Below are 12,661 nucleotides of genomic sequence, written 5' to 3' on the forward strand. Positions count from 1 at the left end.
GTCTGGAAGAACGCACAATCCGTTGCAGGGAGATGTTGGGATGGCGGCGGAGGGGGATTGCACTTCTGAAAACTTCCAGATGTATTTTGGTTTAATGTTGTGGATCAGAGTTTGACAGAAGCATTGAGATCAACATGTTCCAAAGAACCATAACCTTTTGGACTACAGGAATGTGAAAGTGACGCAACACAGTTCTCTGAAAGTAACACATTTGCCTTGAACTGCCACGCTAAGTTGTGATGCTTGGCGTAAACTGCTACGCTGTCTCTAAAACCATCAAGCTAGATCACAGTCTGTGGCCTGTTCTTGGTCATTTAGCACAGAGGATGGAAGTTAAACGTTTGCATTGTTGAATCAGCTTTAATAGGAATGTAGACAAACCCCTAAAATGTCCTGATCCTGGATTCCCAGAAGAGGTGGGTCTTAGGAAAACATGGGTATGGTACGTGTTTGCATGGAGTCTAGGTTGGAGTGTTTGATTACATGGAGGGTTGTTCTCCTCAGCAGTTCTCTAGTTGAAGGTGGTTAGCAGCAGTTGCAGTGTTAAGTGCTGCAGTGTTGCCTTCTATGCAGTCTTTACCAGGGCTGGTCAAATAGGTGCTAGAATTACCTGTAATGCCAGCTGCAAGTGCCCATTTTGAATTCAATTGGTTAACTTCTTCTCTTGAAGGTTCACATTCAAGCCAACTATACTAAATGTACAAGCACTGAGTCCCTGAAATGATGGTTACAGCAATCTCTATGCCCCTAAATTCCAGGCCCAGTCTGTACAATGTGTCCCAACAATCAACTGTTCAGTGTCAGAACTTTTACTGGCCTTTGGGTTTTTGTTATTGAACTTTTGAATGTCGGGTACAGAGCTAGTTACCATGCATGTGTTCAGGCTGATGTAGACTAAAGTCAATGCACTCTGTTCAGCCTCTGTTCTACAGGGACACACAGGTTGCTTCTGAAGCTTCAGGGTACGTTCACACCAGGCTGCGGTCCGGTGCGATCAAAATGCTGTAAGCACTATTTTGATCGCACCGGACCGCAGGCACAATGTGCCTTGCGATCCCGTGCGGGTGATCGCATTGCGGTTGGAGGGTGTGGCTACGGTGCCATTCACATCAATGGCCCGCCACGCCCCCTCCTGCCCCACAAAAAAGTGAGGCGGCCGCAATGCGATGCAGTGCGTTCCGGCCAGAATCGGACCGGAACGCACTGCATCTGGTGTGAACGTACCCTTCAACTGAAGTATATCTCAATCTAAATTTTTAAGATTTAACTCTTGAGTAGTGTGTAGTAAAGGAGAATTATAGGGCGAGTGAAAAACACTCATACCCATAATTCAAGTCAACCTGTGACACTGAAGCTGTCACAGATCGGCTCTATTGATCGGGAAGTCAGCGAACACATACTGCCGATCGCTGACTTCCCGATCCTCTCCGCGCAGAGAGCGGTGACTGTCAGTTACCACTCCCCGCAGAGACTGTCCCCCCTCCCCTCTCCATTTCTTCAGTGCTGACTGGAGGAACAGACGGGGAAGGGTACGAGCATAGCTTGCTCTGCTTCTAGATAGGAAGAGCCAGCTGTCAATCAGCCAGCAGGGTGGATCTCGACAGTATTGTTGGGATCCATTCCGGCTGTGGCACACCCCTGCGCTCTCAGCATATAGCAGGCAATAGCCCGCTATATATGGAGTTTTGGGTTACAGGAGGACATTAGTACTGTATATGTCCTCCTGTGACCCTGAAGAGAACTAGGACCACAAAGGGTTAGGTCATAGTTCTCTTTTAAGTTTGATCAGATTTGTTAAATTAAGATCAGGGAAACAATACTAAACCACATACGTACAGGGCTAAGATACACTTAAACCAACACTGTATCCCTGCCTGTGAGCAAGTTTTCATCATAGAACATGAATATATGCTATGCACTTGCGTAATCTCACAGTATCATCACAAGCCTGTGTACCCGACAAGCCTTTGCCCCTTATGGGACTGGCTATTTTGGGCCCCCTCTTTTTTAGTATTGGATAAAGTGCAAATGATACTTAAAAAGGTGTAGTGTGCATAGGTACTATAAAAAATATAAAATATAAAAATATTTTAAAAAAGAGCTATTGAGGATTTTGCATTGTTTTAAATTAAGGGCTCATTCACATATATGATTAGTGCCAGACAGCAGATTCATGTGGTAAGAACCTGCGGATTCCTGCGGCTGGGATCACAGGTGCATGTAAGTGTAGGGAAGCCTGTCTGCAACTGTTCCCATGTATTTGCACATCCAGCACTTATCTGTGGTAAGGGGCACATGACCAGCCCTGGACGCAGACAGATTTAAAAATATAAAATTTAGAGAAACTAAAAGCCCAACACAGTTGACATTACTATTTTTCAATCAGCATTTACACACACCAAAAGGTTCTATTGTATTTTCTTATATTATTTTTCAAATGATCAAATGCAATAAACTTCACATTTAAATCCCACATCCCATATTCATGTTCACCTCTGTCCATGTTCTGACTGCTCTGCGTAAAACTCAGCTTCCATCATTGTTGCAACAGAGCTTTCTGTAATGCTTAGGGATTGTCCTATATTTCCGTTGTGTTTTCACACATCCAAACATTTCTTACAGGTAGAAGACAGAAATTCAGCAATGAAAATAAAATACACAGTTCAGCCTAGGTGATATTGAAGCCTTTGTTAAAAAAAAAAAAAAGTTGTAAGACAATATAAACCAATAAATTACAGATGCAATTAGATGGAATAACATTTTTACGTAAGTTCTATGAGCCAGCTGTGAATGTTTTGAATGAGAATGCAACCAGTTAAACCTCCAGTTACCATCCTTTAAAAACCATCCTCAAATTCATAGTCAGTTCTAGATGGGTACCAAAAGTTGAACCAACCGCAAATTTACTGTGCCTCTCAGCAAACATGGTGGAGAGATCTTATGACTGTTGGGCATTCAAGTATTTAAATGTTCTTAACAAGCCGTAAATAACTTTTAAAACAACCCCTCACTGACCTCCGTAGCTGCAGGCACTGTACAGCAACTTATCCTTAAAGATGACAGCAGAACCACTGAAGTGGCTCCCTCAGCTTCCCACCCAGCAGTGACTCAGGAATTCAGCTCAACCAGCTTCCTCTCCCTGCAGCGAAATGCAAGGAGCAAGGTGACCTGTGCTGCTGAAGGAAGGCTTTGAAGGAACTTTGAACTTCCATTGTGCCCAAAAAGCCTCTACACCCTGGGTGCTCTAAATGCAAATACTGACTTCTACAAGGAAGTCAGTGCTTGGCCCCTCATCCTCTCCCATATCCTGAATAGGTCATCAGTTTGATGGGAATCGTCACTGACCAATCCTAGTTGAAGCTGATGTTTGCATATTAGATCACCCCAGGCTTAGGGGCTCCTGGTTCTCTTTAAGAAAACTGATGTTCTAGACATCTGGAGGTGCTTGCTATTGTTACCCAATGACAGATGAAAAGTTTTTTTCCCACCACAGATACACTTTAATACAAGTTGATTACAGTGTGGGCACATAGGATCTTTGTCCTACTTATCTTAAATGTATCATGCAAATATGCACTAGAGCTCCAAAGATTTTCTTTCTCTCTCACCACTGACTTGTCATTCAACAATGGGCTGAGCAAGGTACTTGGACTCCTTAGCTTCTTCCAACTGTCTTTAGAAATCATTACAATTTAGGATGAATTGCTTCATAGTACCTGCAGCTACAGCGTTCAGTGAGGGATTGTTTTAGAGCATCATTTGCTGCTTGTAAAGAATATATAAAGAAAGAAATGCCCATAGCCTGGCCACATGATCACAATTTAACTGAGATGTGATGCTCTCCCTGTTCTATCCTTTATTTATTCTTATGAAGATTCCAGTAGAAGAAGCACAGCACAATTTTTTGTAAAGCAGAATATGAATTCTTAAAACCGCCTCAAGAAGTGAAGCCAGGATTTTCTAATGGTATGGCTGAGAGTTAAAGAAAGCCGCTTCATGATCCAACAGAGCGGTTTGCCCTTAAAACTGATATATCAGTTCTTGGCGGACCTATCCTTTAAAATATGCTCCTGTACAAATGAGAAGCAAAATAATAATACAAATAATAATAACATTAATAACAAATAAATTCAAAAGTCAAAAATAGATACTCTTTACATTATCAGTGCATTGTTTTATACATTGAGAGACATTATAAAATTATTTTCATCCTGTCGCATGATTGGTTAATGGTGGTTTGTTTTGTCTGTTCGGAGGTTCTTGGATACAGTTCTTTGTTTGTAGTCCTCTCCTGAGCCAAAGTCCATTGTGTCGTGATGGTTGGAAAACTCCTGAGGTATAGGAAATTCTTCTGCAGAGGAATGTGTACGGCGCCCAAAGACTTTGTCCTGCAGCTCCGCTATATCATTCCGTATGTCGGCCATCATGAGTAACAAGAAGTCAAAGGATCCTGGTGGCCCCTGATGATAAAAATCACTCCCGATTAATATTACACAGTTAGAATAGTTCAACATTCTATGGTTCTAATAATATTATTGAATGATATGTCCACCTAAAACTGAAATTGCAGTAAAGAGGCAGACGCCAAAGTTTTTCAGCATTTGTAGATGCTCATTTTCCTATGCAATAGAAGTGCTGGTTGCGCCATTTCACCAGTGGTCGGAAACTGGAGCATTTTATGGATTGTTTTTAATGAAAACTTTAGGGAACCTGCAGCAGGATAAAAATCTAATGTACCATTCCAGGTCCCTGCACGTAGTATTAGTTTTCTTTTAGCACGCCCCAGAAGCCTCTAAACCTTTGGTTCTCAACTGGTTCTCAAAAGTGGGTCGCGACCCCATTTCCTGTGAGTCAGGAAATGCCTTCCACTTTTCTAGGTGAGAGGTTTCTTAGCCTCCCTCTAGAGAAGCACTGTCAATTCTCACATCGAGCAGCCATTCAAAAATATGATGCCTGGTGCCGAGTGTCGACTTGAGGTGGGGTTGAGTGAGGCGAGGTGGGGTTGGGTGAGGTGGGGTGGGCTGGAGCTATGGCCGCGAGGGAGCTTCATCCATACGTGCATTGCTTACAGCTCATCACATTCTGGCTCCAAGCACCTCTACGGGCATGCAGGGGAGCTTTACAAGCAATACACATATGGATGGAGCTCCATCACAGCACAGCAGCCCACACTGGACCCCAAGTTGACGATCCACTCCAGTTTCCGAAATGGCAACCCAAACGCACCTCCCACCCACATTTCGATCACCTGCACCGGAAAGCGCAGTACAGCAACATGGAACATTGCAGTGCAACTTGGGTTGCGACTTAATGACCAAGGATGTGGGATTGTTTTAAAAACACAGTACATACTGCTACTTCAAAGTGTATACCTTTAGGGAGCAAAAATAAAAAATATGGGTCCCGAGGTTACACAGGTTGAGAATCACTGCTCTAAACCCTTGGTGCTCAAAAATGCAAATACTAACTTCTACAAGGAAGTTAGTGCTTGACCCCTCATCTTCCCACATATCCTGACTGGGCCATCAATAGGGATCCTCACTGGCCAATCCTAGTTGAAGCTGGTGTTTGCATATTAGAACACCCCAGGTTTAGGAATTCCTGGTTCTCTTTAAGAAAACTGATGCTCTAGGCATCAAGAGGGCCTTGCTAATGGTACCCAATGACAGCTCAAAAGTTTTATTGCTCTACAAATATATATCAATACAAGTGTATTACAGTGTGGGCTCATGAGATATGAGTCCTGCTTATCTAATATTTATCATACATTCACTAGAGCTCCCAAATCTTTCTCTTTCTTCCACCTCTGTCATTACCTTTATTCAACAATGGGCTGAACCAGGTAGTTGGACTCTAGGTTCTTCCCCAAACTTTCAATAGGAATCAGATAAATATATGTGGATGGGAGGAAAGTGTGTGCATGGATAGTCACTATCCCACAACCAAGAGCTTCCAAGTGGAATACAAATGATGAATCTTGGAATCCTTTTTTTCACAGAAGGCCAAACTTTATAGAAATAACACAAACAATCAGAGAACACATATACACTATATAGCCACATGTTTGTGGACACCTGACCATCACACCTACCTGTATGGCCAAAAGTATACAGATGCCACTTTAAGTTATTGAGCACTGTTAATGCTACAACTAACAAAAACATTATAGACAACTGTGCACCTACAACCTTGTGGCAACAATTTGAGGAAGGCCATTTTCCGTTCTAGCATGACTATACCCCTGTGCACAAAGATAGCTACAAAAAGACATATCTTTATGAGTTTGTTGTGGTGCAACTAGAATGACCTGCACAGAGCTCTGACCTCAACCCTGCTAAAGACCTTTGGGATTAACTGGAACACTGACTGCAAGACAGCTCTTCTTGTCCAACATCAGTACCTGACCCACAAATGATCTTTTGGCTTAATGGGTGCAAATTCCCACAAACACTCAGAATTCTTGTGGAAGGCATTCCCAGAAAAGGTGAGGCTGTGATAAGGTGGGGGGAACAACTCCATATTAATACTCATTGTTTTGTAATAGGTTGCCCAACACACTCATATTGGTATGATGATCAGGTGTCCACAAACTTGAGGCCATATAGTGCATATGTTACCTGTGAGGACAAAATTAAATATGTGAAAGGTCTAGAATGGTTGTTTCTCATGGTGACAATAGTTTAAATGAGAGTTACTGAACAAATGGTGAACACTGAAATACCCAGACTTCAAAGGCTACCCTGTGCCCCTCTCAGATTGTGAAGTCCAAACTGAGCATACCAGATAAATTATTATTCCTCTAGTGAAGGTGAAGCTTTAGTCACATAATTACATGTTTTCTCTCCTCCTGGTGAAAAAAACCATGTTTACAGAGTTCAATAGGTCAAGCTGAAATCTACACACACAAGTAAATGGGTCAGAATAATGACTCATCCTTTATCGAATGGCTGAGTCCAATAGCATAGTAAGAGACAGCAAATGTGAAAGGGACAGACACACACACACACACACACACAATTTAGATATTCTTTTCACCTTGAAAGTAAAAATGTGAAAGAAATAATAATTCAGGAACATTGAAAGCAGCAAATACATTTTCTCAGCACTATAAGGACCGTCAGACATTGTTTGTTGATTCAGCCGATATAAATACATTTTAGATTATTATTAGGGAATAAGGTATAAGCTGTGTTTGCTGCTATGAATGGTATCTGTGTTCAGCTTGTCCTTGTATTTGTTATTGCAGACAGTAATTTGTTAATGGAAAACATGCTGCATTTGAACAGAACGTTTATTGGGTGTTTTGGAATAACATCGTAAAATTGGGAGATATATGGGAGAGTGCATTTAAGAGAATGTATCAGATTGGACAAATAAAACCAAAAGGTGAAATCAATTGGAAACCAAAAGGTCAGTCATAAACATAAAGCAACAGAATAATGAGATGTTTTTCGATCTGTTTTATTTCAGAACTTGAAGTGAACCTGTACTAAGTTGGGACGGCCTAGGAGCAGACATCACAACTGCTTGCCATAAACAGAAAAGCCTCTTCTGTGCCAGTCTCTGATTAAGTTTTAACATTGTTACGAGGACCTGGCATTCCCTGCCTTCATAGCTAAGCTGTATCACCTGCCATCACCCTGTCCTATGGGAATAGCCTTCCTGGCCACTATGGCAGTCTCAATGGGTAATGAAATTGGCGCTCTGTTGAATCATCGATTAACCATTTAAGAAAGATATCCAAGTCCCAGAACAAAATCTAAAGCTAAAGCAGAGAGGCACACAGGAGTTTTTTTTTATGACTTATCAAAGTATAAGTAGGCTATTTCTGGTGTCTGCTCCTAGGCAGAACTCATACTTTTAAACTTTAAAACTTGGACTTAGCAACCACTGTCAGGTTTCTATTGTTTTCTGTGTCCTTGTGTTTTCAGTTGTTACTAGAAAAAGAACAGAGAAGGGTTTTTTGGGAAAGGTTTCCTCTTACTTCCTGTTCTGTTTCTTTTACAGGATGTTATGGGATATATACTAATTGGAGACAGACAGCAGAAACAAAAACATTGACAGATGTTTTAATTAGAGGTGCAGCTAAATGGAAATTTTAAAACCGAAATAAAAAAAAATTGTCAGGCCGAAACCAATTTATTTTAATTTTTTCAAACAAAATTTCCATTTCGGTGCACCTCTAGTCTAAACAGACCCCTGATATTTCCCTTTTAAAATAGAAAAAGAGATTGGGAACACAGAGTCCTCCATCTCTTTTTCTGTGTCTCCTGTTATCAATGAACAGGAATCCTCTATACTGAGTGTTCCTGTTCAGTGATAACATAGTATGTTTACTATAACTACAACTATGAAAGAACAGGAGGTGATGTAGATCACTCCTATTCATTCATAATTGAGGATATAGTCCACATACCATGTCCTCAATTATGTACAAATACTCAGCGATCACTGATCACTGAGTGCTTGTACCTCGCTCTCCTCTCTGACACTCTGTCACAGAAGGCTGATCGAGCGGTGAAGGGAGGAGAGCTCAGCCTCCTGTGACAGCATGGCCTGTCTCCGCCCACACACCGCTCTGCCGGACTGTGATAGGAGGCTGAGCGGTGAGGGAGGAGAGGCCGGCCGCTCACAGCGCTCTCCTCTCGCAGCGCTCGGCAGGCTGTCACTTTCTCTCCTCCCCGCTGGGACACAGAGCAGCGCCCAGCGGGGAGGAAAGAAAGCAGGGATGCGCAGATGTATCGGCAGGAAAGTGCCACTTTCGGCATTTAGCCAAAAGTGCCATTTTCGGACGATATGTTTCGCAGCCGATATATCGGTGCATCCCAAGTTTGAACCATTTCCTTCTATTCAAAACTAAATAATATGTTTTGGCTTTAGGTATTTCTTATAAACATGGGCAATTCAAACTGAGCACACAAATAAATAAAAAAAGCAACAAAAAAAAAATCCAATAAACATGATAAACAAATAAGCCAAGGATATGCTCAATGAAATCCACATTTCAAAACAATCAGTAGATCCAGGTATATATAGTTATATACAATGATCATCCATAACATTACGACCATTGACAGGTGAAATGAATAACATTATGTCTTTACAATACCATCTGGAAGTGGGGGGGCTATATTAGACAGCAAGTGAACATTTTGTCCCTGAAGTTGATGTGTTGGAGGTACAAAAAATGGGCATGAGAGACTATGACGAGGGCCAAATTGTAAAGGCCTGACAAATAGGTTATAGCAACTCCAACACTGCAGCTCCTGTGGGATGTTCCCGGTCTGCAGTGGTCAGGACCTACCAAAAGTGTTCCAAGGAAGGGAAACTGGTAAACCGGCAACAGGGTTATGGGTGGCCATGGCTCATTGATGCACGTGGTGAGTGAAGGCTGGCCCGTGTAGTCCGATTGAATAGAAGAGTTACTGTACCTCAAACTGCTGAAAAAGTTGATGTATATACTGTATATATAATTACATATGTGCTGTGTAAACTAAGCCAGGTCCTGCTTCCTCCCACCTACCTGAGGTTCAGTATTGGTAATTGAGGCCTTCCATCACACTGAAGGACCAATAGAGAGGTTCAGAAGTTGGTGGACCAAGCTTATCTTTTATAGGAGTTGATATTTCCATGTAACGTTGGCTGTCCATAACCCATATCTCCGGATTAACCAATTGGTTTGACCTTGAGTTTTCGAGACTCTATTTATTAACTATTTTATGTGTTCAGCTTGAATCACTCGTGTTTGGCATAGGTTTACTATAACTTTATGTGGGAAGGGGTGGGGAGTCTCAAAAGAAGAGGGAGCATAATAGGTTCGAAGAAAGAGTAGTGTCTAAGTTGGGACCTGAGTCATCCCTTCTGGTGCCTCGCTTGGCCTTCCAGTTTATAACCTATGAACTCCTGTGCTCATTTAACAAGACAAGCAAATCTATTTACAGTAAAATAACCTAGAGTGACCAATAATATTTCAACTGGTGTTAGTTTAGAGCAATCAGAACCAGGGACGTCCCGAGTCTGGGTGACAGTCGGAGCGGTAACTGAGTGTCACCCCGCCGAGACGTCACCATGCGCGATGACGTCATCGCGCACGCGCGGCAGTATTCTGATACCTGCCGGCGGCCATCTTGGTGATGGGCGCCGGCAGAGAGAGGAGGGGACAGTCGCCCGGCGGGATAAGATATGCCGCCGGGTTCCCTCTTCTCTCCTGATACTGTCGGGCGTTCAGTACATGACCAAGCGCCCGACTTTTCAGAGGGGGGTGACACCAAAATGACTGTAAGTCTTTGTGGTGTCAACCCTCCAATGGTGTCACCTGGGTGCGGGCCGCACCCCCCTTGTGACGCCACTGATCAGAACAATACATTCTGCTTGATTGCTATGAACTTACGCACAAGGCACATAACATTCACTTAATACCTTTGAAGGAATCTGTCATAGGAGAAGTATGTAGGCTATCACTGTTGACCCCTCCTAAAAAGCAAGCCAACTAACTGTTATGTTGATCCAATGGCTTCAGGGCTTTATTAGTAAATAAAACAGAAAAGCATGCAGATCAAGAGTTCTGGCTTTACTTGCTACATATTTGTTTCAGGTCAGTGACTGGGAAAGTACTGAAATCAAAGACAATCAGACAACTAGCATTTTCAGGAGAAGCTCAGCAGTGGTTGCCTATATGCATCTCTCATCTGCAAATACAGGAATCTCACCGGAAGTCCTCTTGGTCCTGGAGCTCCTCTTTCACCCTAAAACAAATAAGCAAAATATATATTTAATCCTATTGTTACACCTCAAAAATCTGCAGTGCAGAGTACAGTGATGACTAAAAGAGCACAGCGACCATCAGATTTCCACCACATTATACCTTACAGTTCCATATCGTTAAAAAAAAAAAACGAACTCTAGATTTGGCTGTGCTCTCTCTTTAGAAAACGCTAAATGCTTTGTGAAAACAGTAGTGAGTGCACCCTGTATAAATATATCATTGTAAAATAAATTAGGCCCATCAGGGTGAATTGTGTCAAGGGTGGGCGGCTGCCAGGCAGGGACAACAGCATGTTGGCTACTCGTCTTGATTAAAGTATCTCTATGGTGACGACAGTGTTGTATGGCACTTTCTTCTGGACAGTGTAAAATAAAGATTTAATGTACAAAGCACAAAAAATATATAAAACTTGAGTTAAGAAACTTGAAAACAAAAGAAAATAATAAAATTTACCCTAAACCCTTATAGTTTGCCTTCAAGTTTCCTGAGTCTACCATCACCTGCTTACTGTCCAACCAAAAGCGAGTGATAGTGGGTAATAGTGGCAAAGTGTTCAGTGGCAAAGTGTCATTATAATGGCATAGGGGTTTCCTGAGGTCAGATTTTGCTGTAAGATAATTGTACAGGAGAAAAGGGTAAATTAACAAATTTGCTTAATGGAGATTCTCAAGCATTTGTGTATGTGCCGACACCCCATATGGGGGACAGAAACCCTGGCTACCAACAGACTGAAAAACCATTTGGGAGACATACACTTACAAGTACTGGATGTCATGTAAAAATGTCATCAAGGTCCCCATCACACCTCGCTGTTCTGTTGCAGTTGTAAGGGATTTGTCATGTTAACAAGTATTGCCTTAAAGCAGCTTGTTGATTTAGAATCAGCTGCCAATGCATGGCAACGGAAAGAAAATCAGATTTGAGAAATGTGTGCTGTGGTGGTGCACTGTAGTAAGCATCTACTGTACAGAGCACTGTGCGTCACATTAACTTGTAGTAAATGAGCATTACTACAAAGCATTGGTGTAAAAGGGGACTTATTAAAAGTAACACTACAAACCAAAGCCACTCATGACTTTTACCTAAATCTAGGCTGGGCTAGGATAGGGAAGTCATATTGACTACATACCTTTAATCCATCTTTGCCCGATGCTCCTGGTGGACCCTGCATGACACAAAAGGGAGTTTTAGTAAAGAGAATATGTATTACATAATATACAAACTACACATTCTGCCATTATAACAGCTGTATAGATGATTCATACTGATTTGCCACCATGATGTACAAAGTGAGATAAAACATGGGTTATAATGAGAACATGAATCAAGAGAAAGAGGAATTTGGATTCTAAAGTCATAGGAAGTTTGAGAGCAGTACATATGTGGTGATATTATGATAAATCATATAATATATATGATCATCATTATACACTGAGTGGACAGATTATTATGAACACCCCATCAGTACTTTGTTGGGCCACGAGATGACTCCACGAGACGACTTCATTGGGCCGCCTCTTGACTCCACGAGATGTTGAAAGGTGATGCGAGGAATCTGACACTGCACTGTTGCCCTTCTGTTGTCTTGTACCAGTCTTGCCACTCTCCATTCTGCCCTAACATTGACTAGTCACTGACGACCACAATTCGCACGTTCAGACCCAGATTTCCGGCTGACAGTCCAGTCTTTAAACATTTTAACAACAGCTGCTCTTCTTCTGCTGAATTCTGTTGTTTTGCTGATACTCGCTCCATGGCTCCGAGCGCCAACAATCATCCCAAGTTTAAAGGCTGTTAAATCACGTTGTTTACCCGTATCTTCAGAAGAAAATCACTTCTACTGTCGTGGTAAACAACCTGCTTCCCTATTAATAATGGTCTGGCCCTCTAGCAACT

At 42.1% G+C, this 12,661-nt stretch overlaps 1 protein-coding gene across 1 annotated transcript in view; it reads right to left on the minus strand.

Annotated features, from left to right (window-relative positions):
- Positions 1-3,975: 3,975 nt before the first annotated feature.
- Positions 3,976-12,661, minus strand: part of CCBE1 (collagen and calcium binding EGF domains 1) — a 284,295-nt gene continuing 275,609 nt past the window's right edge. Inside the window, exons 9-11 of the mRNA XM_018570448.1 lie at positions 11,895-11,930; positions 10,710-10,745; positions 3,976-4,460 (exon numbers count right to left, since the gene is read on the minus strand). Coding sequence (XP_018425950.1) covers positions 4,227-4,460; positions 10,710-10,745; positions 11,895-11,930 — 306 coding nt within the window. The 3' untranslated portion in view covers positions 3,976-4,226. The remainder of the gene's footprint in view (positions 4,461-10,709; positions 10,746-11,894; positions 11,931-12,661) is intronic.

The sequence above is a fragment of the Nanorana parkeri genome, unplaced genomic scaffold (assembly GCF_000935625.1).
Source record: "Nanorana parkeri isolate BGI_ZX_2015 unplaced genomic scaffold, ASM93562v1 scaffold38, whole genome shotgun sequence".
Taxonomy (NCBI): domain Eukaryota; kingdom Metazoa; phylum Chordata; class Amphibia; order Anura; family Dicroglossidae; genus Nanorana; species Nanorana parkeri.